The sequence below is a fragment of the Pan paniscus genome, chromosome 23, assembly GCF_029289425.2.
Source record: "Pan paniscus chromosome 23, NHGRI_mPanPan1-v2.0_pri, whole genome shotgun sequence".
NCBI lineage: Eukaryota > Metazoa > Chordata > Mammalia > Primates > Hominidae > Pan > Pan paniscus.
This window is the reverse complement of record NC_085927.1, coordinates 42,409,414-42,435,614: the sequence shown is the minus strand read 5'-3', so window position 1 is coordinate 42,435,614 and position 26,201 is coordinate 42,409,414. Positions and strand designations below refer to the sequence as shown.

Here is a 26,201-nt window from a genome sequence, read left to right as displayed (position 1 = left end):
GTAACATTGTGTATCTGTTCTGAATGTTTATTACACATCTTTCTGTAATAAAAGTCAAGACCACCATGTAATTTACACTTTTTTTTTAATCTGGTAAGAACAGCATCAGAGAACAAACTTCAATCTAGAGAAGAACCAAGAGCAGGGAGACTGGCAGCCAACTATTCCCAAGGCCAACCTCGTCACAGAGGAACCTTTGGGTCATACCACCCCTAGGGCTATAAATGTATCTCTTAAAAGGTTTCTGGGAGTGCAACTCTCAACACCACAATCAGAAAATAACACTCGAGATCAGCACCCCAAGGAGTTGACATCTGTAGTTTAGAAACAAAAACAAATGGAGCTCCAGAAATGAAATTACAAATCAATCACATGAATGACAGCCGGCCATCAGTTGGCCGACCCCTGCTGGGTCTAAAGGGAAATCTGTCATTGGGGCCGCCTCGCCCTGGCAAGATGGGGTTAGGTCCTGGAAGTGGGCCAACTGGATCAAAGCGTGGTCTGAGTGGAGCAAACTGGCTGGGCGTCTCCCCAGGACCAGGAATGAGTGAATTGATTGGGTCTCCAACATAGGGAAGTGTTGGTCTTTGGTCATATTCACCCCCGATAATTCCTGGAGGAAGGCGGGAGCTAGGAAATGGCCTAGGGTGCAAGGGGTTGGGATAGAATGGAATGGTGTGAGTTGACGATGGCCGGAGCATCACAAACCGCCCTTTCGGAGATTCTTTTCTTTGTATGTGCCTCTTCCTGTACAGCTGTAGAAAAAAGAAAAATAAAAGAACAAGATAAGGTAAGTGATCTGGATGTTTCCCTTTAGTTCTAATTTGCTTTCATAGTAAAGATCTATAGGCACACCTCAGACATATTGTGGATTTAGTCCCAAACCAATGCAATAAACCAAGTCACACAAATTTTTTTGGTTTCCCAGTGTATATAAATGCTATGCTATGTTTACACTATACTAAGTGCGCAATAGCATTATATCTAAAAAGACAATGTACATACCTTAATTTAAAATTATGCTAACAATCACCTGAGCCTTTAGCAAGTTGCAATCTTTTTGCTAATAGAGGGTCTTGCCTCCATGTTCGTTGCTGCTGACAGATCAGGGTGCTGGTTGCTAAAGGCTGAAGTGGCTGTGGCAATTTCTTAAAATAATACAACAGTGAAGTTTGCCACATTGACTGACTCTTCCTTTCATGAAAGATTTCTCTGTACATGCGATGCTGTTTGATGGCGTTTTACCCACAGTAAAACTTTCAAAATCAGAGTCAACCTTCTCAAACCTTGCTTCTGTTTTGTCAACTAAATTTATGTAATATTCGAAATCCTTTGTTGTCCAGGAATAGACTCCATTCCAAGAAACCACTGATAAAGAAAATGTGGCACATATACACCATGGAATACTACTCAGCCATAAAAAGGAATGAAATCATGTCTTTTGCAGCAACTTGGATGCAGCTGGAGGCCATTATTTTAAGTGAAGTAACTCTAGAATGGAAAACCAAATCTTCTGAGACCTAACCTATGAGGATGCAAAGGCATAAGAATGACATAATGGACTTTGGGGAAAGGCTGGGAGGGAGGTGACGGCTAAAAGACTACATATTGGGTACAGTTGTACACTGCTTGGGTGACAGGTGCACTAAAATCTCAGAAATCACCACTAAAGAACTCATCTATGCAACCAAAAACCACCTGTACCCCAAAAACTATTGACCTTTTTTTTAAAAAAGAAACCACTTTCTCTCTTTATCTGTCAGAAGCAAGTTCTCATCCATTCAAGTTTGATTGTGAGACTGCAGCAATTCAGTCCCATCTTCAGGCTCCACTTCTAATTCTAGCTCTCTTGCTAGGTCCATCACATCTGCACTTCCTCCACTGAAGTCTTGAACCCCTCAAAGTCATCCACGAGGATTGGAATCAACTTCCAAACTCCTGTTGATATTTTATCTCCCCCATGAATCCTCAGTATGCTTAATGGCATCTAGAAGGCTAAATCCTTTCCAAAAGGTTTTCAATTTCCTTTGTCCAGATCCATCAGAGGAATCACCATCTCTGGCAACTATGGCCTGACAAAATGTATTTCTTAAATAATAAGATTCAAAGTCAAAATTATTCCTTGATCCATGAGCTTCAGAATGCAGTTGTGTTTGCTGACACGAAAACGTTAATCTCCTTGAACATCTCCATCAGAGCTCTGGGATGAATGGCTGCATTGATTTTAAAAGGAGTATTTTTTATAAGCAGTAGGCCTCAATAGTGGACTTGAAATATTCAGTAAACCATGCCATAAATGATGTACTGTCATCCAGGCTTTGTTGTTCCATTTACAGAGCAAAGGCACAGATTTAGCATAATTCCTTTTTTTGTTGTTTTTTTGTTTGTTTTTTGAGACAGAGTCTCACACTGTCTCCTGGGCTGGAGTGCAATGGAGCGATCTCGGTTCACTGCAACCTCCACCTCCTGGGTTCAAGCGATTCTCCTGCCTCAGCCTCCTGAGTAGCTGGGATTACAGGTCCACACCACCACATCCAGCTAATTTTTTGTATTTTTAGTAGAGACAGGGTTTCACCGTGTTAGCCAAGATGGTCTCCAACTCCTGACCTCAGGTGATCCGCCCACCTCGGCCTCCCAAAGTGCTGGGATTACAGGCGTGAGCCACCGCACCCGGCCTGATTTAGCATAATTGTTAAGGGCCCTAGGATTTTCAGAATGGTCAACAAGCACTGGCTTCAAAAATCACCAACTGCATTAGCCCCTAACAGAAGAGTCAGCCTGTCCTTTGAAGCTGGGCACTGACTTCTTCTCTCTAGCTATGAAATAGATGGCATCTTCTTCCAATAGAAAGCTGTCTCACCTACACTGAAAATCTGTTGTGTAATGCAGCCACCTTCATCAGTGATTTTAGCTACATCTTCTGGATAACCTGCAGCAGCTTCTCCATCAGCACTTGCGGCTCCACCTTGCAGTTTTTGTTATAGAGACATTAGAATAGTACCTTATGAAACAATACAATATATTCTTTTCATAAGGTACTATCTTAACTAGCTGAACAGCTGATGACTACTCCAGCACAAAGACAACTCATTTAAATTTTGTTGCAAAAAAGAATGTTTTATAATAAATAAAGATGAAAAATAACACAATAACATTTTTTTCCATATAATTAGGAAAAGAAAACATTTTCATTTACTGAAATTTAGCAATAAATTAAAACAGATTTCACTACATCATATAAATGTGAAAATATACCCATAATATATTAATTCACTAGTCATTTCTGTGTTATGGACATTAGTCTTAATATTTAAAAATACCTACTTCTTTCCAATCTGTGTCTTGAACTCTGACAGTATTGTCTACAAAGGAAAAGGGAAAAATAAGGATTTAAAAACATTTCATTCGTCCTGCATTAAACAGTGGGTTTTGTTTTTCTCCTAAGAAAAGTGAAACTTACCCGTTAAGCGTAAGAAGAAGAAAAAAAAAAAAAACAACCATTTATATAACACACACTATATCACATTTGTACTTTCTTATCTAATTCAAACACTTTCTTGATGGTTAAGGGTGATCATCGCTGCTCTGTGCTACATGGTAATTCAATGCAGTGTGATTCCTCAGGGACTATGGAGGAACATGTGGCTACTCTCTTCCTGCATTAACTGGTCCTACACTACATCTTCTCCCCCTAATCTCATTTAGGTGTGTCACCTGCTTCTAATCCAACATCTCACGTTACACCAAACTGGGCAACAACCTCTGAGCTTCTGTGTTACAGCCCACGTTCATTACTGGAGGTCAAGCTGACTTAGGCTTTCATCCATATTCTGGTTACACTACTTTCTCCCAACAATGTCCTGAATGACTCGGCTATCAGAAGCATGACCATAACTAAGTATTTTTTAATGTACTTATTTATTTGAAATATGTGAAATGAGGAAAGAGAAACCCATTCAACTTTAAGTACACAAAAGAGTTTGAATAAAAGTTGATGATATCTTCTCTACAAGTTACTACATTAGCATGGAAGTAAGATTTATAAAAGCTCTAGCTCCGTAACATTTTATCTACAGAAAAATCTGAACAGCTTACAAATGAGCTTGTGGGCCACAATCTAAAAATTAAAGAATAATTGTGCTTTAATCCTAAACTTGAATATACAAGTGGAAGGGTATTTGTTGCTTTTATGAGTATTTATATCATACTCTGCTTTTTCTCAGTGCTTCCATATACATCAGTCATTCTGTCTTTTCTTTTTTTACTATATTTTCAATTCTTTTTTGAGTTGGAGACCAGCCTGAGCAACACTGCAAGACTTTGTGTCCACTAAAAACAAACAAACAAACAAACAAAAATTGGCCAGGTGTGGGGGCGCATGCCTACAGTTCTCAGCTACTTATGAGGCTGAGGAGGGAGGATCACTTGAGCCCAAGAGTTGGGGGTGGCAGTGAGCTATGACTGCGCCACTGCACTCCAGGGCAACACAACTAGACCCTGTCTCAAAAATACACAAATAAATAAAATTGAATTATTTTTTGAGATAATGCTTTCTTGCTGCCAATTGTGACAAAATAACATTTTAAATGTCAAATTCAGGGGCATAAATAAAGCAGAAAGAGGACCTCAGGAATCAAAGAAGAAGAAAAAGAACAAACCAGGTCATTTACACTTCTCACATTTTGAAATTTTAAAAGAAAAAAAAATTTTAGCAATCCAAATGACTCTACATGATATTCTTTTTTTTTTTTTTTTTAAGGGAGCTATCTACCCACCACATTTTTACAGTTACTAAGGTGGTATGTGTTAACATCACATATGGCAGTATCATTCAAACATTTATGTGAACCACATAAAAATTTTACATTGCAACACAGTATACACCTACCTATACATAATTGAAATAGAAGTTTACTCCTATTTTATAAATAGGAATACTATTTATAAAATAAATATGGATTTTTCCATTGTGGGTTTTGTTTTTTTGTAACATGACCCATTAAATGGATTTCATGACCCACCCCAGGGTCAAACAATCTGAAAACACTAATATGTAGTAAAATGGTGGTAGCAGAAAAAAAAGTTCCACAATCAGGCTTTTGGCCTTGTAGCAGGAAATCCTGAAGCACAAGTTCTACCATCATCACTGCCACAATAATTACCAGGTCACCATAATGTGACCATACAGAAATAAAGCTACCCTAGCAACTTGGAACAGGTCAACAAAACTCTCCTAACTTACACATTGGTCTCAACCATGAAAGCAGTTCAGAAATGCCAGCTCGTTTCTACGTCAGATACTGACTATGGTCTCTAGTGAGAAAATAAACCTGTCTTACTTCCATTTCTCTATCCTGAAATAATCTTCTTAGTCTAATGAGTGATTTGTGTTGTGCAAAACACAAAAATGAGAGAGTTTTAGGGACACAGGCACAGGTATATGAAGCTTAGAGTCAGTCTCTTTAAGGCTATTTATTATAATCATTTGCAACAGAAAAATCCTACAACTAAAACCTTTTGGTGAGCTGAGTAATCAAGACAATAAGAAAGAGCCCTTTCTTGTGAATATGTCATTATGGAAATCACCTCGAAAATCACGCAGATATAAAAACCTCCACAGGAGTGGGTCATTTGAAGCAGTAAAGAGGTCACGACAAACCGCAGACAAAGACAAGACGGAACGAACATCCAGAAGTCGGAAGATCCGTAGTTTCAGTTCCAATGGGAGGACGACCAACCCAAATACATCTGGTAGGTTCAGTGCTAAAAGGAAAAAAAGAGAAGTAACAGGCATTACAGAGTAAATAACATCTGGCTTTCTCCACATAGTCAACAAAGTTGCCACTTGTTCCTTTCTAAAGTGGCAAAAAATTAGATGGTACTCTTAATTATCCCCAAGTATGCATCATCTACAACAAATTTTTAACCCCAGCTTGACTATAATTACTACTAACTCATACAACTCTAGGCCCTTATTCCCTTTATGTTTTAGTAGAAAGACAAATGCTTTTTAATATAAATCAAATAACTATGATAATTGCTAAATACTAGCCAATGGTCTCTTCTGTCTCAAACATTATTCAATACAACAAAATTTCTTCAACTACAGAAAATGAATAATTCACTGGCTTTTATATCTGTTTCCCTGCCAGTTATTAACTGTGTGCCTTTGGACAAGTTATTTAAACTCTATCTTAATTTCATCTGTAAAATGGATTAATATTACATCCCACCTACTTCAATGAGTTGTGAGAAGTAAATGTATTAATACATATTAAGTGCTTAGAACAATGTTTGGCACACCAAGCATAAGCACTCAAGTGTTAGCAAATTACTATTATCTGAAGTCTAGCAGGCTAAAAAGAGATAGATAAATTCAGAAACAAAGCCAAGAAAGGAAAGGAAAAATAATATGTCCCAAGTTCAATGAAAATTATGTTTTGGTTATTAGCACCTTCAAAATATTTGTGATACTATTCTCCACTAGCAAAAATAATCAAAATCCAACAGACATATCTACATGTGTTTTTCAATTGGCATTACTCCCTTTCCCTTATCACCAACTACAGAGAAGACTACTGTAATAATAGACATGCCACCATTCAACTTGACACCAAAAACGTTTTACTTATTTCTCTACATATAGAGAGCAAATAAAAGCCACTATCGATTCATACAAGTCAGAAACTACCTACTAGTTGGAGAATTGTGGTAGATTGTATTATGGTTCTCAATCACTTCCTACACATAATTATACTTCCCCATCCCACTACCATCAGGCTTGGCCATTTTTGTCTTATTTTTTCTGACAAAACGTGAGTGGAAGTGACATATATAATTTCTGGGCAAAAGCGTTGAACCAACACATAATTGGGCCACTGGCACTCCTTTCCTTCTACTACAAGAGGAGCATGTCCTGGATAAAGACAACTCCTTCAGCCAAAGCAAACCCACACACAACATGTACACGAGTGAGAAGTAAATTTCACTGTAAGACACTGAGATTTTAATTTTTTTAACTGCAAAAAAATAAGAGAAGCTAATATAAGGACCTCGAGTGAATTATAAACCTTACTGAATTATGATTTCATCATCTATAAGTACCACATAATTTACTTCAAAGTCATTAGCAGTAAATAAGAATGCATGTGAAATATCCAACTAAGTGCCTGCAAAGAGCCTCCAATAAATGGTTTAAAAAAAAAAACTTAGATCCAATTACAGACCATGTATTATTTATATATGTCTATATAGACATATATATCTAAATATATGTCTATATAGACATATATATATGTATCTACATAGAGAGAAAGAGCATCTATTATGTACCTGACCTCATGCTAGACCACAAGAATACAAAAGTAAGATATATTCCCTACCTTCAAGGTATTCCCAACCTTAGGTGGAAAGAAATCATATCAACAATTATAGTCCATGGAAAAGAGACTACAATAAAAATATGTACAAAATGGCATGGAGATACAAAGATAAAGTAAATAGCACTTAAGGAATATTAAGCTTAGTCTTAAAAGAGGAACATTTCGCCAGGAGCAGAAAAGAGGGCAGTCAGATGTCATACTCACCAAGAATACTAAGTATACTTACTATTCTTTACAGCCATTTAAACTGTGACAGTATTTCATCTCTTACCTTGTCGGGTAAAAGCCAGAAGAGGATACACCAGCTGGTCTTTAAAGAGGCGAGAGAGTTTCTGAAGATCTTTGTATATGTTGGCTACATTTTCCCCTAGAATATTTTTTAAAGTAAAATCAAAACCCAAAATCAAGTGAAAAAACTGTCCTCTATTTCTGCCAAACCCAATCAACATGGTGAATAAATATTCACAAATAATTCACAAAGATAAGCATGAACCAAATTCCCTCATGGAAGAAGTACAGTGCAAGACTTGATGAAACTGAATCTTAGATATAAAAGCTAAAAATTCCATGATATCAAATTAGTAGAGCTGTGCCCAACCTCTCTAGCTCATAGGCTGCAGTTGTAGAAAACACTTGTGAGAGATTCATACATACAAAGATCTCCTGATAGCTATCAATCTGTTCTGGGCACTGAGGATACAGTGGAGAACTGCTCCTGTAACGCTTAGAACCTGGTAAATTAATAGCATTTATCGCATGATGACTATGTATCAGCACCTGTGTCAAGCGTTTTTCAAGCTTTCACATCAGAAGTTCTTTCCTAATTACCATCTCCATTTTAAAAACAGGTCAAGGTACAGAAAGCCTGTCCAAGGCCCCATGGTTAGTGGCAGAACAGTGCACAAACCCAAGTCCGTGTGGCTCAAAAGCACTCATTTTTAGTCACCACACTGCTACTCAAAATGTGGGCGACAGATCACCAGAACTGACAATACCTGGAACTGTTTAGAACTACTGAATCTCAGGCCCCCACAGACCTACCAAATCAGAACCTATATTTTAATAAGATCCCCAGGTGACTCATAGTAAAGTACGGACGCACTAGCAAACTGCAGCCGAGGTTCCCACTTGTTTTGCTATTTACCAAGTGTATAGCCTTGGACAAATAACCTGCCCCTCTGATCCTCACCTTTTTGCTCAACTGTTTAAAGGAGACACCACCACTACACCAGATAAGCGTTGTTATAATTGAAAGCTCCACGAGCAGTGCCTAGGGTATCAGTAGGCAATTTATGCTTGCTCCTTCCCCATTTCATATTTATGTATTTCACTATCTATAACAAATAAAACACTCAGTGTAACAGGATCGATAAGAAGGAGGAAAGAGATATGCAGCTAATGTCTAAATCTTTGTTGTGTGACTTGCAATCTTGAGTTGAAATTTGCTGTCAAGATATCATTCTTTAAAATCAATTTGGCTCAAGGGCTTTTTTCAAATGTGAAAATTGATTTTCTTTAAATGAATGTTTTCCTTCAGCAACCTGGTATATAACTATTTAATTAGGAACTTATAAATAAAAGGATAAATAACAGTGTCTAGTTGTAGTTACTAGGTGCTATGAACCACAGTAAAAATTCATTAAAATGACTTGCCAAATGAGCAGCATATTCCTACTCAACATAAAAGACTTTATTAAAAATACTTCATTATAACAGTCCATAAACTTGTAATTTAACAGTATTTAATGTTCCTCCTCCCTTCCATTTCATTTTTCTTTATTTAAGAGAAACCAGATAAAGAATAGCAATCTGAGCTACATTCCTGTAAAAGTTGTTTTAAAAGGCTGGGAGTCAGCCAAATCTATTCCTATCCTGTATTTCACCATTTATTAGCTCTGTGACCCTTAAGTGAGCCTCCTCTAGATCTGTTTCCTGATCTATAAAATGGGCATAAAACCTCTACTGCTGTAAAGTGTAGAGTATTTCTACTCCCCATAACAAGGTCCTCCCTATACAATGATAAATATGGAGTGTCGTAGCCAAGGAATTTCAAGTTTTTCTGATTCTTATGATAAAAGCCATCTATACCGATTCATCAGTCCAGTTTATGCATTTTCAACAGGGGCAAAAACTGGTCCTTGACGGGTTAAAAAGAAAAACTATTATATTGGTTTGTGATCCTTCAAAGGGTCCCAGTACATAAATAAAACATACTATATTTGTGGTATGAAATTTCATGAAGGAGAGAGATTGAGGGGAAAATCTCCAAAGGCTCCTTTGGGAAGTGAGAATAAAAAGATTGAGAAACTCTGGCTTAGTCTGACATTAAATGTTCAATTCGGTCGGGCGCAGTGGCTCATGCCTGTAATCCCAGCACTTTGGGAGGCTGAGGCAGGCAGATCACAAGGTCAGGAGTTCGAGACCAGCCTGGCCAATATGGTGATACCCTGTCTCTACTAAAAATACAAAAAAATTGGCTGGGCGTGGTGGTGTGCGCCTGTAGTCCATCTACTCAGGAGGCTGAGGCAGAAGAATTGCTTGAACCCGGGAGGTGGAAGTTGAAGTGAGCCGAGATAGCGCCACGGCACTCCAGCCTGGCGAAAGAGCAAGACTCCGTCTCAAAAAAAAAAATTCAACTCAGCTAATTCCCAATTTCTGACTCTACATCCAATCAGAGACCGTTATATATATGTATTCTGCTATCTCCTTTTCCTGTCAGTTTTAGTTAGTATAAGTCAATCTCTCAGGGCTGATCTCCCCTAGGAATGAACAAGAATAAGCCTTTAGGCCTTCAAAGCAACAATGTCAATCTAGCCAGCCTTTCCTAAAGGACTGCTATAAATGCCATCTTCCCATTGTACCACAACATTCCCACTAGGCTCTTAAAACCCTCCTAAGTTTACTAAGAAGATTAAATGGAATAACGTATGTACAGGCACAAGTACAGAATGAAACAGGCACTTAAAAAATGTCAGTTCCCCTCTCCACCTTATCTCTTCTCCTCCAACCACCTATAACTGCCTCTCACAGTTTGGTTTAACTGAAAAATGATAAAAAGGAAAACCTGTCTTCTTTGCATCTATTAATAATTTTATAGAGTTTAAGCAAAACCTTACCTAGAATGCAAACCTTTGGTAAAGTATCAATCTGTATAAAATAGCCATCAAATTTATATAGGTTTAAACATTTTGATTGTAGTTTTTCCTCCAATAATCTTCAATAATCAACTTGACATTGAATTACTTCCATGAAACACAGATCCCCTCCATATTGGTTAAATACCAATATGGAGATCTCAATAGGGAGATCTCCAAAGATTAGTACAGAAACTATGAACTATCATCAGAGTGTAATAAATTACATACTAGTGTTATCTCATAACAATATAATTCAGCACTCTATGACCCTAAGAAAAACAGGAAAGAAACAAACTCCTCAAATTATAAGCAAAACTTTCACATTTTTTAAACCTTTGCATTCTTAAACAAACCACATTGTCTTCAATATGCTTTAATCTCATATAGAAATTTTCAGTCTTTTGAACATTATCTTTCAGATTTTTTTCTTATATGAATTTCACAGAGTTTCACCCCAAAAGTTAAATAATGTTTGTATTACCTAGTTTCTCTTTGCAAATAAAAGATTCTGGTAGCAGCTGCAATCTTTTCACACTTCTAATCTCATTGTTGATTTTTAGTGTAGCTGTAAATAAACAAAAGAAAGATGATAAAGAATTCTGTCACTTCATCAACTGCCTTTCTTTTTTAGTATGGGCTTGCATTTCCTAGCTCCTAATATACTAAGGACACATTATACAAAACAAACTGTTCTTCGCCTATTTCTTTCTCTGATAGCAAGTTCAAAAGTGTAAACCTGGCATCACATGAAGTAAAATCACTCTACAACACCACCTTTAAAAACTACAGTAAGCATCTTTATATAAAATCCACTAGGCAGCAGCTTATTAGTAACTGAAAGATATGCAACAAGGTTAATCAGAGGCAACTAAACACAATAAAATCATTATTCCTAATGAAGTCACTAAAAACTCCATTTATTTTTTATTTAACCCTTGGCAATGAGTCTTCCCTTGTTCATTAAAATAATCTTGCTAGTTTTCACAGCATCATCTCTCTTCCAGACCCAAAGGACAAATATACTTGACATCACCAGAGGGTTCAATTTTAATCATGTATACAAAGGCGCACTTCATCTCATTCCATGAAAGAGCCCAGTGATGTGCTTATGCACATGTGCACCAAGCAGGATGCCTTGGGTGAAGGAAAGATTTAAAGACACACTGCTCCTTTTCAAAGAATCAATCCTGGAATGGCTGGCTGCCATGCAAGTCTGCCAAGAGCTGATTTGCCAAGAACAGTAAAGAAACAAAACATCAGAAATTAAGAAATCATCAAGACATTCAGCAGTTATTCTTTTTATATTAAGTATCCTGAATCTAGTGAATAGAGGTTATTATACACGTCATTAAGTGCTTTTATAAAAAATCAAGGCAAAATTTGCAACTACACATTTACTATTTGGTAACTCCAACCTTGCAAGTTATGATGTGATGTAGCAGAATGATTAGATGAAGGCAGAAATTGTTGACACTCTGTGTACAAGAATGCCAAAGTAAAAGCTACATTTGCTAATTATGATGAACTGCTGAATAGACATTGCTAGGTCCTAGTGTCATCAGACAGTCATGTCCTGACAAATGTGAAGTACCACCAAAGCTATTAAACCTAGTTTTGAGACTTTTAAATAACATTTCAAAGAATCTTATGACTAAAGAAATAGAAATTTCGTAAGAGGCCAGGCATGGTTCACACCTGTAATCCCAGCACTTTGGGAGGTCAAGGCAGGAATATTGCTTCAAACCCAGGAGTTTGAGACCAGCCTGGGCAACACAGTGAGACTTCATCTCTACAAAAAATAAAATAAAAAATAGCCAGGTGTGGTGGTACACGCCTGTGGTCCTAGCTACTCAGGAGGCCAAGGAGGAAGACTGCTTGAGCCCAGGAGGTCAAGGATGCAATGATCCATGCTCTGCCTACTGCACTCCAGCCTGGGCGACAGAGCAAGACCCTGTCTCAAAAAAAAGAAAAAAGAAACTTTGTAAGAGGGGAATGAGAACTATCCAACATGTCAAAGATCAAGATGGCATGAGTCAGTAGCTTTCAAAATAGATTTTAGCAGAAAAAAAAAAAAAAACAACATTTTTTCAAACAGAATCTTACACAGAACTTCAATAAATGAAACAGATAAACATTTTGCTGCTCAAGGTTTAAGTGGTGATAGGGCTTCTACCTAACTTTCATCTCAGCAGAAAGGAGTAGCTGCAGAACATACTGAAAACCTCTGACCTAAACCTTTGACCTAAGGCTTACCAAAGCAACTGCCTTTGCTAAACGAAAAAGATGAGCTATACTGAATAAAAAAACAACAAACGCAGCCCTCCCAATCTTACCACGCTATCTTTCTAACTAAAAGGATAAATCTCAAAAAACAAAACAGAACAAAAATGAAAGCTCCTAGTCATTCAAATGGATCTCCAGTATGTGTGATTATGACAGAACACTAGGAGTTGATATGAAACAAAGTGGTATCTGAACTAAAACACAGAGATGGAATGCATTGCTATTCCAGTGAAATTTCTTAATATGAAAAATAAACAGGAAAAGTTATTTATACAGAGTGACATTTGTTGGGGGAGGCCCAGCAAATAAAACACATACTTACTAAGGCCCCAGTAAACTTAGCATTGTTGTTGTGCATTGCTGGTCACAGGGATGCCAACTTGGATAAATGGTGACCCCAGGTCTAGCTCCCCATGTCTCAGTTCAAGACCTTCGTTAAAAAAATAAAGCCATCCACAGGCATAAAGAAAAAGTATTCTCCAAAGAGTTCATGTGTAATAGGCTCATTTCACTCCTATTATCAAATACTGATAATATTGGATAATATTAAATATTATCCCCCAGAGCAAAATATTACAAAGATTAAGACATCAAAAAAATGGATGCCCTAAGAATGAAGGGTGCTGGCCTAAACAACCCAACAACCTCATATTCCATGATCTTCCAGACACATGTTATCAGTGGCCTAGGAATTAAATACAGTTGAGAAGGACTCACAACTGTATCATGATAGCCAATCACTGAAGTGGCTATAAAACATTTGGAAAGAAACGTCTAAGAATCCATAAACCAGCAACCATGACTATGCTATCCAATTACCATTTACAACAATCAGGTTTCCCAAAGGCACACAGGTGAGAGTAGCGGAGCTGCCCTCGCAGAGAGGATGCATGTACTGCAGCTTATACACCCCGCTCGACTTCCACTTCTCCGGCATGGACAGTGCTTTGGCTTCAGTGCCCTGGGGAACGAAATGAAAGGGAAACAAATAATGAAGAAAGGTGTTACTCTCAAAAAGATTAAAAATCCAAAAGACTCCTAACTTGTTTGAAATAATCACTCCACACAGTCCTCTTAATAAAATGCATCAAATCATTAATATTGCCAATATATTTTATATTGTAGGATAACCATATTGTATAAGATAATAGAACACTTTTAATCAAAATTTTTGTTCAAATAGGTAAAACTGCATCATGGAAACAGGGATTGATCTCTCTCTTCAAAGACTCACTTCTAGCAAAGCCATATGATTATTTAAAACTCCAGCTCAAATATCACTTCCTCCGTAAAGCCTTTTTCAAAGAAAAATTGTTTGCCATTTCCTTTCATCCCCTAGCATTCTATTCAATTTCCATTACACTTCAATTGTATTATTATCTATGTTTACCTGTGTTATTTCTGAGTATCTTTTTATTCGTCTCTCTCCTCTATGTATGGACTCCCTGAAGACAAGAAATATCCCAATATTTTTATATCCTAATTTCTAGGTCAGTGCATGGCATGCTGCAGATGTGCACTGATCACCGAACTACTCTGTATCTTTGTAACTTATAACATGGCTCGCAGACCAGCAACATTGGTATCATGCAGGAGTATGAAGAAGTTCACGGTCCATTCTACAGTTACTAAATCAGAATCTGCATTTTAATAAGGTCCCCAGGTATTCCAAAGCGCATTAAAGTTTGAGAAGCAATATTCTAAATGTTCTCCTCCAAGAATTCCTGGCATCCTATATATGAGTATGTCTCTCTCAGAACTTCACCAATATAGCACAGTGCTTTATATTTTTGTCTCTCTCTGCCACTCTCAGACTACGGGCAACTTGAGAGCAGGAACCATCCACATGTATGAGCAATCATAAGATGTCTGTGTTTTGCTTGCAGTACTTACCTGAGGTATGTAACCTGACTCCAACATGAGAAGATGTATCAACACTATCAAGGCATCATTGGCATCAGAACAGTCAGCTGATTGATACAAGGTCTCTAATGAATGTGGCACTTGCCCTTCCACCGATTCACTACAGAGCATGGGTTCTGAGGGATAGAAACCTGTGCCCTCTGCCATATGCGCATTATCTTGAATTGACTCAGCTTCAAAATTTTGACTAGGCCCTAACTGAAAAAGGAAAACAAAACAATGAATTAATTAAAAAGACTTATTTTTACACTATACATTTTTGTATCCTAAAGTGAACTAAGTGCTGAAAGTCAAAGTACATCATTGGGTTCAGAAATGGGAGACATTTTAAGTGAGTCCTTACAAATAAATAAGCCTGCGACCTACTCTTCCATCCTGAATTCCTTACCTCTGTTAATTCTAGCTGGTATGTCAAGAACCTGGAAATCATCCTAGACTCCTCCCTCCCTAACTAAACCTTGTTCCAAATCTGATCAGTCTTCAAAGTTCCCTGAAACTAACTCCTAAATATGTCTAAAATTTGCCCCTTCCTGCTCTATTGGCACTTCAAACTCTCATCATTTATTTCCTGACACCCAGCAAGAGCTTCCGTTGCAAGTATCCCTTCTTCAACTTTCTTGTCTTCCAATACACCCCAGTCCCTGCTGCCAGAATTTTCTTGACAATTAAAAATCTGATCATGTACTATGTCGCAGCTTAAAATTCACCAGTACCTCCCCAACATAAACAACAGCATTTCCCTCAATTGTGCCTTAGATGTTCTTAGGAAAAAAGGTGGTCCACACGGAATAAGTGTGGAAAATACTGCATGCTGCAGCCACCTAACTTCACCCTCCATATTCACAAAATACACTATTCGCATTATATAAGCACTGAGGAGTCTAATAACAATAATAGTGTGTGCCTAACACTTTACCAAAAAACACTATCCTCCATCCTCAGCAGTCAACATCCCTGTGACACCATCTCATGAAACTAGATTTTCAGAGGACATTGAGAAATGCAGGTCTACAAATGAAGACCAAACTTCTAAATCCCTTAGCATACAAAGTCCTTCATTACCTGATCTCTGACTCATTATCAAGTTCACTTTCTGCCAGTGCCTTCTTACTCATCCCAGTATTTTCCACTTCTTCAAAAGAGGTAACACCACAACTCTGCCTTGCAACGGGCTTGATTACTGCACCTTATCACACTGCACTGTACTGCAATTTTCTGATTACATATCTGCATCCTTCCATGACTGCAAGTTTATAAAAAACCAGACTACATGTCACCCATTTTTGTAACCCCAGTAAAGTACCTAGCACATAGCAGGTATTCAATGTTTGCTGAACAAATGCTGAAGGATAATACCTTACAACTTCATAATGTCTTTATTTTCAAAATGTTTTCTTATTTGCACTTTATAACAATCCTATAAAATAGGCATGGCAGGTATCGCCTTTTTATAGATCCTATAATTATATATCAGAAAGATTAAATAACATAATCAAGGTTACCAGCTAATAAAAATTTGAAACGAACCCAGATCTCTAAACTTGCAGTTCAGGGCTTTGAGATGTAATACATGGCTTCAAAAAAAACTAAGTTACCTATATTAAGTTTGCTCAGAAAGCTTGTTTCCTAGGCATATGCCCAACTCTTAATGCAAAGCATATGTTTCTTCTTTTTAGGGTTTGTTTAAAGAAGGGGCAAAGGAAATTAAAATTATACAGTATATGTAAAAGGTTGGAGAAATGGAGGGGAGCCGGAGGTGACAGCTGTTCTTCCAAAATCTCTGAGGACCTAAGCCCTAGGGCTTATGGAAAAGATCCAAAGTCACCTGTTAAAACCTAGAGGCCAATGACAAGTCACATTACCCAAAAAGGAGGTATGGCACAAAAATATTTCCATATTTCCTGAGAAAACAGAAACAACTACATTAAAAACCACTTAACATCAAGCTAAACTATGAAACATAGGTTTTGCTTCTTTACCACTATGTCTAACTTTTGGCCATTTACTACTTATTGGCAGTTGTGTGGGACAGAATATATGAGGAAAAATGAAAAAGGGTACCCTAGGCTGAGTACATGAGAGGGAGATATCAAAATCCCCTGCTGGGCTTGTCAAGCCTTACCCCTACTCCGTAAGAACCACTGACATTCTCTGAGCTATTCTGATATGAATATTTATCAAATTCTTCACATGTGTAAAAATGAAAAAAAAAAAAGGTGAGCACCACACCTCTCTGAACAGATCATTTTGCCATATGTCATTTACAAAAGACTAAAACAAGTGACTAAGATGCATGAGAGCTAATATTAGGTTCTGATACCTGCTACCCGTTTCTCATTAAAGACTCAAGAGGCACTCGATGAATTCCCAAATATGATGAAATAAGAAAACTGATATTTAATTACAAGAGTAAATTTACCTCCTATGGTTTCAAGTTTTACGCATCTATTTTCCTTTTCTAATGCTCCATTCTACATTACAGAGTGTGATGTACTTGAAAGCATTATTTATGAGATCTCGAGCTCAGTTTCCATACTCTAAAGATTTTCCTGTCACCCTTTACAAGTCTTGGAATACAAAACAATATGCAAAATCTTAGAACTGAAATTAGTAACTTCAGGCAACATTAATTTCTCAAAATTTTCCAAAAGGAAACTAGCAAACGATCACAAATACTGTGAAAAGCTTCATCTTACTAGACAACTTTAAAATACACAGAAGTAAAAGTAATGGCCCCTACTAAGTCATCCCAGAACAAGTCTATCAGCAAAAAAGACTCAGAAATATAATTTAAATATACAGCGAAATATTCTTACTCATTCCCCAGTTTACCTCTATGAGGCAGAAACACACAGATAAAACAATAATTTTAAAAATAAATTAAAATCCACATATCTGGACATAATTTTCACAATTTACCAATCTATTAAAAAGTATTTTTTAATATGTCTATACTTAATGCCATGACAAGTTACCATGAATACTTATACTCAAAAATGTTTAAGGCCAGCAATTAAATTGAGGTGATAAGCATACATGCAAAAACCAATTAACAAGAAGGCATGTGTATTGGCATTAAAAAAATAAAGGTGATCATTTGCACCATTCAAAAAACTAAAAGGTCGGATAAAGGCCAGGTACGGTGGCTCACATCTGTAATCCCATTACTTTGGGTGGCCAAGGTGGGCGGGTCACTTGAGGTCAGGAGTTCAAGACCAGCCTGAGCAACATGGTGAAACCCCATCTCTACCAAAAATAAAAAATTAGCCAGGCGTGGTGGTGTCTGTGGTCCCAACTACTCGGGAGGCTGAGGTGGGAGAATCGCTTGACCCCGGAAGGGTAAGGTTGCAGTGAGCTGAGATTGTGCCACTGCACTCCAGCCTGGGTGAGGGAGTGGGATCCTGTCACCAAAAAAAAAAAAAAAAAAGGTGGGAAAAATGATGAGGCATCTACAAGGCAATAAAGATAATCAGATAATCAATACAAAGAAATTAAAGAAAACTATTGGGCTATGGTTGGCAAGGGCTTAGGAAGATGGGTAGAAATATAGACTAGAGAGGGAGGAAAGGTAACAGGTTCCAGTCTGGGTGAACAGCAAGAGCAAAGTCACAAAAGTAGTCACCAGGTTGTGTGTGTGCACATGCATGCAAGCAGGTGAATGTGCTGGTTGGTGGGGGCGGGGGAAAATGATGGGTCTGTTCTGATTGGAGATGACAGTTTAAAGGAAGGAAGAACAGAAACTAGCCCTAAAAAAGTTGAGTGGAGTAACTTTTCAGAAAGCCTTGAGCACTAGGTACAGGAGGACAGACACCATTTTCCTCTTCTGTAAAATGACAGGGTTGAACTAGAGATATATGGTCTTTTTCAGCTCAAAAATTATGAGCACAAGTTTATGAGATAGAGTTATGAAAGACAGCAAGGGAACAATAGCATCAGAACCATGTAGGAAGAAGGCAAATCCAGAAAACAGACTGAGGAATAAAGCCATGGAACCCGAAATGGAAAAGAAGAACTGACAAAGCTTATTAATGGGCTAGATTTAAGGAGTCAAAAATCACAGAAAACCAGCAGTGCCACTGACAAAGAAGGGAACTGAGCACACATATTTCCAAATTTATGTTCAACATATAAAGTCTGCAATGACAATTTAAAATCCAGGTATAAATATCCTGCAAGTCATCTGGAAATAATTAGACCACATCTATAGCCTTAATGAGCGGACCAGATCAGAGAAGCAAGGCTAGGAATCATGAGCTTAGGAACAATAATAGAAGTCAAGGAATAATTGATCTGAAGGAGAGTATGTGAACAAAACAGACAGACACTAGGTACTTTGGGATGCCAGCCCCATATTGGTACAGGCATTTGGCAGTTAAAAAAAATATATTCTATAAAAATATAATCTGCAGCCAGGCGCAGTGGCTCATGCCTGTAATCCCAGCACTTTGGGAGGCCAAGGAGGGCAGATCACGAGGTCAAGAGATCGAGACCATCCTGACCAACATGCTGAAACCCCGTCTCCACTAAAAATACAAAAATTAGCTGGGCGTGGTGGTGTGAACCTCTAGTCCCAGCTACTCGGGAGGCTGAGGCAGGAGAATCGCTTGAACTGGGAGGCGGAGGTTGCAGTTAGCAGAGATTGCGCCACTGCACTTCAGCCTGGTGACAGAGCGAGACTCTGTCTCAAAAAAAAAAAAAAGAAAAAATATATATATATAAAATGTGCAATCTATCGATGATAATTATCCTGACTGGCACAGAATTCAACTGAGGTGTTCAATATGACTTATCACCTACTCTATTTGATATATTGGTGTTTAATACCCACCATACTGTCGTCATTCCAAACACCAGACTGGGCTGCCTGTCCTTGGAATGAATCACTTGGTTGTTCATCCTGCATGCTAGTCTGATTGGAGCTGGTGGCCAAAGAGGGTTGCTCATTATTCTGGAGTGAAGAATGCTCTGAATCTGTGGATGAAGGTATATTAGGCGCTGGAATGTCATCTTGAAGAATCAAACATATCAAGTCCCCAGAAACAATCCCATATGAAGCCAAGGTCTCTTCATCTCCAGTGAGGGGATCCTTGTAGTTCAATGTAATTGTAAATCGGGTATTAGAACTGCCAAGAAAGACAGATAAGCATAGTAAGAACTACCTACTTCTAATACCTTCAATAGCACATCTGAAGCATACATAAGTACACAGTATGACCCTAGAAGAACTAAGTGATGAAGAGACAAGTTCTCACTATGTTGTCCAGGCTGGTCTCAAGCTCCTGGCCTCAAGCAATCCTCCTGCCTCAGCCTCCTGGGTTGCTGGGATTACAGGCATAAGCCACCATGTCCAGCTACATTTTTGTTTTTGTTTTTGTTTGTTTTTAGAGACAGAGTCTCACTCTGTTGCCCAGGCTGGAGTGAAGTGGCACAATCACAGCTCATGGCAGCCTCAAATTCCTGGGCTCAAGCAATCCTCTCACCTCAGCCTCCAGAGGAGCTAGGACTATAGGCACGCATTACCCTATCAAGCTTATAGTTTCGAGAAAACTATCAAAAGTATTTATCAATGAATGCCTAATCTATACATTTCTAATGGCTAAAACTCTCCACCTGGGGGATGGGATACAGTAATCCTCTATCATTAATCCATGCTTTCCTCAATTCTAAGATGCACAAATTTTTTTTGACATCTTTGAAATTAAGATACTTCCTAAAATCAATGACATATCAATTGACAGCATTTTCCCCTGCTGTTACATAAAACAATGTGTCTTACAAGTGACAGCAACTAAGATTCAGTGAAATACCTTTAAAATACAAATTAGATCACATCATTCCTTCACTTAAAATCTTCCAATAGCTTCTATTTGGAATCCTTAACATAACTTCCAAAGCTCAACGTCTGACCTCTTCCCATTTCTCCTACTGCATCCTGTGCCATCCATCCTCTCTCACTGTTCTCTATTCACATGAGCTTTCCATCCGTTCCAAAAAGCAGATCAACTTCATTGCAGCCTTCGGGCCTCTCCGTTTGTTCTTCCAGATCTTCAAATGACTGACTCCTCTTCATCATTCCAGTCTCAGCCCAAATGTCACCTCTTCAGAGATGCCTTTCATTCAGACTCCAGCGCTCTCTATTCTGTTATGTTCTACTTGAAAACATCGTATTTACTTGTCTATGATCTGTCTACCCTACCTCTGCCACTACAACTTAAGTTTCATAAGATCAGCGATCTTGTCTAAACAGTTCAAACCATATCTTCAACACTGGCAAATAAAGTACTTGTGAAATAAATGCAACCACCAAACACTAGTTGGGAAGATCAAGAGATGAGCGTGAAATCAAGGATGTCTATTCAATATCCTTACAGGACAGTTTACTTATAATGGTTCCGAAAAACCAGATCCATATATTCATAATCACAAAAAGTTAGAGGAGTATTATGTATATGACTGAGTATAAATTCATCTCTCTTACTGATGATGACAAGCTAAATTCACCCTTCTACTGATCATCAGTTATGATGCCTTGTAGTGGAACATAGCGCAAACCCAAAAGCCCACGTTAAACAAGCTCAGAATTCAAATAAGCCCTGAAGCAACAAACTCCCATTCTTTCTGCATCACAGATTATTTGACATTAGAAGAATAAAATGTTTTTCATCACACAGTGGTGAGGAACAATAACAAAACATTATAAAACATTTTTAAAAACATTTACACTCAGCAATGCTAATTTCATTACTTTTTTGAGGTTAACAAAAGATGAAGTCCTTTAAAAATTATATTGTTTACTTATTCTTACAATGCTGCATTTTGAAAAGTGCTCCAAATAATTCATGTTTTTATTTCACTCGTAAATATATTTTTTCTTACTGATTGAAGTGTCCTTGGTAGAGAAATTAAAATTACTGAAATAGAAGCTATTCCTGTTTGCTAGAAAACAAGTGGCCCTGCTTCTGTTTTCAAAATGCTTTGATAAACAAAATGTTGAAAATCTGCCATTTGCCACAAAAACACCACCCCAACTTTGGCAGAAAAAGCAAAAACACCTCAAATGAACTATGTGTTTATGGGTCATTTGTCACAGCAAAAGGTTGCTTTTTAAAACAGTATCTAGTACAAGGTACGTTCAAGTATCTGTTTGCAGAAAAGGTCATGGTCCGCTTAATAAATATACCAGCTCTTCCTCCCACTTTAGAAAAAGGGAAAAGCTATTTCTAAAGTAATATATAGTTTTCCAGGATTCTACCTCTGAAATTGGGGCGTTAAGAGGAGTATTTAATTCCAGGAAATGAAATTCTAGAAACTCCAGCCTTCTTAGAAGTATTTCATGGCAGCTCTGCCTATGGAGTAGCCATTCTTTTATTCCTTTACTTTCTTAATAAACTTGTTTTCACTTTTCTCTTAAAAAACAAAAACAAAACAAATAAAAGCATTTCATGACAATCCTAGCTCCGCTTGCTCAGTAAAGATATTTTTAAAATAATATCATATGGACATATTTTAAAACTGCACCTTTATTAGAAAATGAGTATACTTTCAGAAAAAATGAGTTTACTTTCACAAGCTGAAGCTTAAATTCTGTCCAGGTAACCAGCCTCAACTGTAAAAATAAATCTGAAAGAGAAACCAACGTGCCCTTTTGGGCAGTCATATTGAGTTTCACGTCCTTTCAAGACTGCCTAATTTAAAAATAATAAAATATATATACACTTGGTAACACCTTTAAAAAATAAGTTTGAAGATTTATTCAATCTTCTACTCGTAACCTACTGGTAACGATGCCAGTATGTAAAACACACAGGTTTAACAACAAGAAGTAACAGTAGGCATGTCACTTACTATAATGTTTAAAAGGAGTTATGTCAGTATCTTATTTAGGGTTTTTTTTTTAATCAGGAAGAAAACAGGTTTACTTTCAATCTAATAATGTCTTAACCAGGAAAATGAAAGGGGGAGAAGTTCAGAATAACGGCCTCATTTTACCCAATTCCCTAAAAATAAGGTGAAAACGTAGGAAGGTTTGCTTTTGTTTTGAAGAATTCACCTAAAAATCCCCAGGGAACATCTTTTTCATTTTTCCTTAGCACACTCAAGTTTCAAATTCACTAGCTCAGTATTTGAAAAGGACCACTCTTACCTTGCCGCTTTACTCCCAAATTATTGTCCCCAAAAAATATCTTTTAGGGAAACAAAGCAGCTTCACCTGCAGTCCCACAAACTAACAGAATATGATCCTTTCTCAACTTTACTGCCCCCAAACTGCAAGCTCTCAAGATCAACGTTTGCCTCAGTTTTAGCCAAAAAGCAACATTTCACCCAAGAAAATCAAATGGTCTGAAACACGCCTACACGCTGTCCTTTCTAAAACTTTTCAGCGGCGAAGTCCAAGCGCTCACCGCGGTGCCTGGCGCAGGAACACAACAGTATCTAAAATTCTAGCCGCTTCACAGCAGCGATACAAGCTACCGGTGGCCTCGGGTTGAGGGCCGATTTTTAACTTCTAGCAATTTCCAAACTTTTTCATTGAAATACTCCAACAGCTGAAGAAATTAACTCGGACCCCTGACAGTCCAGAAAGGTTTAACCCAAGCCAAGCTCATCATTTCCAACTTGAAATCTAACCAGTTGTGGAAATTTTGCGTTCCCTCCTCTCCCTGGTTCCGTTTACTGCAAAACCAGAAGCCATGACTCACCGAGGAGGGGACCGGAGCCCCCGGGAGGCCGGGCCATGTTCTCCAGGAGCCGGACCCCAGCCGACCACCCGCGCTTCCCGTCGCCTGCACCCTCCGGCTCCGCGACGCCCGGAAGAGCCCGGGCCTCCCGTGAAGGCCCCCCCGGCGTCCCCGCACTTGGCCTATCGCCCGGCCACGCCCGCGCCTGCAGCCCACAGATGACGCCAACCCGCCCTGCACCCACCCCAAGCACTCCCCACTCCCCGCGGGCCGCCCAGCCCCGGCCCCCGCGTACCTGTACCCCCAGGTGCACAGCAGGGACTGCCTCAGGCGCGAGCGCAAATGCCCCAGCGTCGGCTCCGTCTCGGGCACCTCCAGCGGCCAGGTCCGCTTCAGAAGCCGCACCCGCAGCCTCATGACGGCGGCAGGCGGCCCGAGGGGCCTGGACCCGGAAGCGGCGACGGGGACGGCGGCGGGGCCGAGCAGCTCCCGCCCCAAACGGCGACGACCCCGGACCGGCGACTACCGGAGCTGAGGGGTAGCTGAGGCGAAACGGGGAAAGAGCCCCGCCACAGTGGCCGCCCTGCCACTCGGTCTCTGGAATAGAGCGCCCGCCCCTCTCCTGAGGGCGCCTCCTGGAGCCAACCCCGAGAGCTGGAGGCGGGCAGGCGGCCTAAAGGAGCCGGGCCTCTCGGGGTCGGCCGATCGATGACTCCGCGCGCAACGGCGCTGCCTGAGAGCGCCGGCACACTGCGCAGGCGCCGAGATGCGGCCGCTCGCTGGCATCCCAGATTTTCCGCGGCGGTGGCTGGGACTCCCAGTACTTACTCCCTGTGTGCGTGGAACAACGGTAGCGCTGATAGGGATGCTGCAGACAGACAATACAGTCGCCACTCCCCAGGACCAAGTGTCACCCCATTTCTTCCGTGGCCCTCAGTTCCAGCGGCATCTGCTCTGAGAAGCCTTAGGTTAATCCTTAGGTTGGCCGGGCGCGGTGGCTCACGCCTGTAATCCCAGCGCTTTGGGAGGCCGAGGCGGGTGGATCGTTTGAGCCCAGGAGTTCGAGACCAGCCTGGGCAACATGGTGAGACACCCCCCCCCCCAATCTCTACAAAAAATACAAAAAAATAGGTGTGGTGGCGCCTGCCTGTAGTCCCAGCTACTTGGGTGGCTGAGGCGGGAGGGTCGATTGAGCCCGGAGGTCGAGGCCTCAGTGAGCTGTGATCGCACCACTGCACCTCAGCCTGGTTCCACAGAAAGAGATCCTGTCTCAAAAAAAAAAGTAGAACTATTTGTGGCCAGTAATCTATGTCCGACAGTTTATTAGAACTCTACGGCTGCCTAACAGTCACCCCAAAGTTTAACGCAATAAACATTTGTTGTCCCAGAGGTTTTAGAGGTAAGGGATTTGGGGATGCGTGGCTGGGTGGTTCTGTCTCCAGGTCTCCCATGAGATTACAAAGTGTAGGCCAGGGCAGCAGTTATTGACTAGGGCCAGAGGATCGGCCTCCAGGATGGCACAGTCATGACTGTTGGCCAGAGACCTGTTTTCACCACGTGAACCTCCCCATAGGGCTGTTTGAGTGTCCCCATGACATGGCAGCTGGCTTCCTTCAGAGCAGGTGATCCCAGAGAGACCAAGGTATAAGCCACAATGTCTTTTATGACCTAGCTCCAGAGGTCACATACGGCTTTTGTCATATTTACAAACCATCCCTATGTATGAGAGGATCCAGCCAAAGGTATGAATGCCAACAGACAGGGATCGCTGCGGGCCATCCAGGAGGCTGGCTACCATAGAGGGTCTAACTAATGATAACTTAGATGAGAGAGAGTATCAAGTTTCATCCTTATGCGATAACCATAGTCCAAATCCTTAGAGTCAAATAAAGTTTCTCCCAATAGGTGGCAGCACTTGTCCACATCCTGCCCTTGATTCTGCAAATAAATATGTATTGATTGCCTACTTTGTGACAGATACCCCACATGCTGGAGACTCAAGAGACCAAAAAGACATGTTTCTGCCCATGCAAAGTTTACAGTTGAGTGAATCAGCTCTTTCAGTAGAGTGTAAAAAGTCTCTGCTTTGTGATAGACATAAATACAGACCTGAGGAATGGGATTGTTAGAAATGTTTGTTTTTTGATGTTGTAAAGAAATAGCACTTGAATATAAATTTAATTTTTTTAGCAAGGCCATTTTTATTTTTTGTAGAAAGGGTATACTCGCCAGCAGTTTTGTCACGAGAGTACACCGAACAAAGGAGACAGGGTCATATATAACCTGATGTGTCCACTTTACTGCTGTGTCTGGTTTTTTGTTTGTTTTTGTTTTTTGTTGTTGTTGTTGTTGTTTGAGATGGAGTCGCGCTCTGTCGCCCAGGCTGGAGTGCAGTGGCGTGATCTCGGCTCACTGCAAGCTCCGCCTCCCGGGTTCACGCCATTCTCCTGCCTCAGCTTCCCGAGTAGCTGGGACTACAGGCACCCACCACCACACCCGGCTAATTTTTGTATTATTATTATTATTATTATTATTATTATTATTATTATTTTAGTAGAGATGGGGTTTCACCGTGTTAGCCAGGATGGTCTCGATCTCCTGACCTCCTGATCCGCCCGCCTCGGCCTCCCAAAGTGCTGGGATTACAGGCGTGAGCCACCGCGCCTGGCCTGTGTCTGGTTTTTATTGGCTGGAATGGGACTTTATATTTTGTATTTGTCTTGATTGGCTAGTAATTTAGAACTTTTTAAAAGAGGCAAAGGCAGAGGAGAACAAAGGAAGGAGGAAGTAGCTTGTGG

General features: G+C 39.6%; 2 protein-coding genes across 13 annotated transcripts in view; one reads left to right on the top strand and one right to left on the bottom strand.

Moving 5' to 3' along the window:
* Nucleotides 1-68: 68 nt before the first annotated feature.
* On the bottom strand, nt 69-24,418 carry FBXO7 (F-box protein 7). 3 transcript variants are annotated; one of them, XM_034948854.3, is made up of 9 exons: nt 23,699-24,418; nt 19,554-19,848; nt 14,696-14,923; nt 13,622-13,763; nt 11,001-11,084; nt 7,654-7,749; nt 5,587-5,763; nt 3,325-3,362; nt 69-755 (listed from the first exon to the last, which is right to left on the bottom strand). In XM_034948854.3, exons 1-9 carry the CDS (start codon nt 23,818-23,820, stop codon nt 369-371), a joined length of 1,569 nt encoding a protein of 522 aa, XP_034804745.1. In that variant the 5' UTR covers nt 23,821-24,418; the 3' UTR covers nt 69-368. The 3 variants fall into 3 exon arrangements, with proteins under 3 accessions (XP_034804745.1, XP_034804746.3, XP_008973224.1); XM_034948855.3 differs by lacking the exon at nt 23,699-24,418 and adding an exon at nt 23,425-23,605 and having other exon boundaries at nt 19,554-19,696; XM_008974976.4 differs by lacking the exon at nt 23,699-24,418 and adding an exon at nt 23,425-23,581.
* BPIFC (BPI fold containing family C) overlaps nt 24,153-26,201 on the top strand; it is a 60,850-nt gene continuing 58,801 nt past the window's right edge. For 5 of the 10 annotated variants that reach the window (XM_055105964.2, XM_034948852.3, XM_055105959.2 and 2 more), the window contains exon 1: nt 24,351-24,487. The gene's annotated coding sequence lies outside the window, so the exon portion shown is untranslated. Of the gene's footprint in view, nt 24,488-26,201 lie in introns of all 10 variants that reach the window. The other 5 variants (XM_055105958.2, XM_055105960.2, XM_055105962.2 and 2 more) reach the window with 4 other exon arrangements.

Coding starts and splice junctions, on each gene's coding strand:
- FBXO7 (XM_034948854.3), bottom strand. CDS start 23,820: ATGAGGCTGCGGGTGCGGCTTCTGAAGCGGACCTGGCCGCTGGAGGTG. Junction 19,849..23,698: donor CTGTGCACCTGGGGGTACAG/GTACGCGGGGGC, acceptor CTTTCTTGGCAG/TTCTAATACCCGATTTACAA. Junction 5,764..7,653: donor TCTGGCTTTTACCCGACAAG/GTAAGAGATGAA, acceptor TTTTCCTTTTAG/CACTGAACCTACCAGATGTA.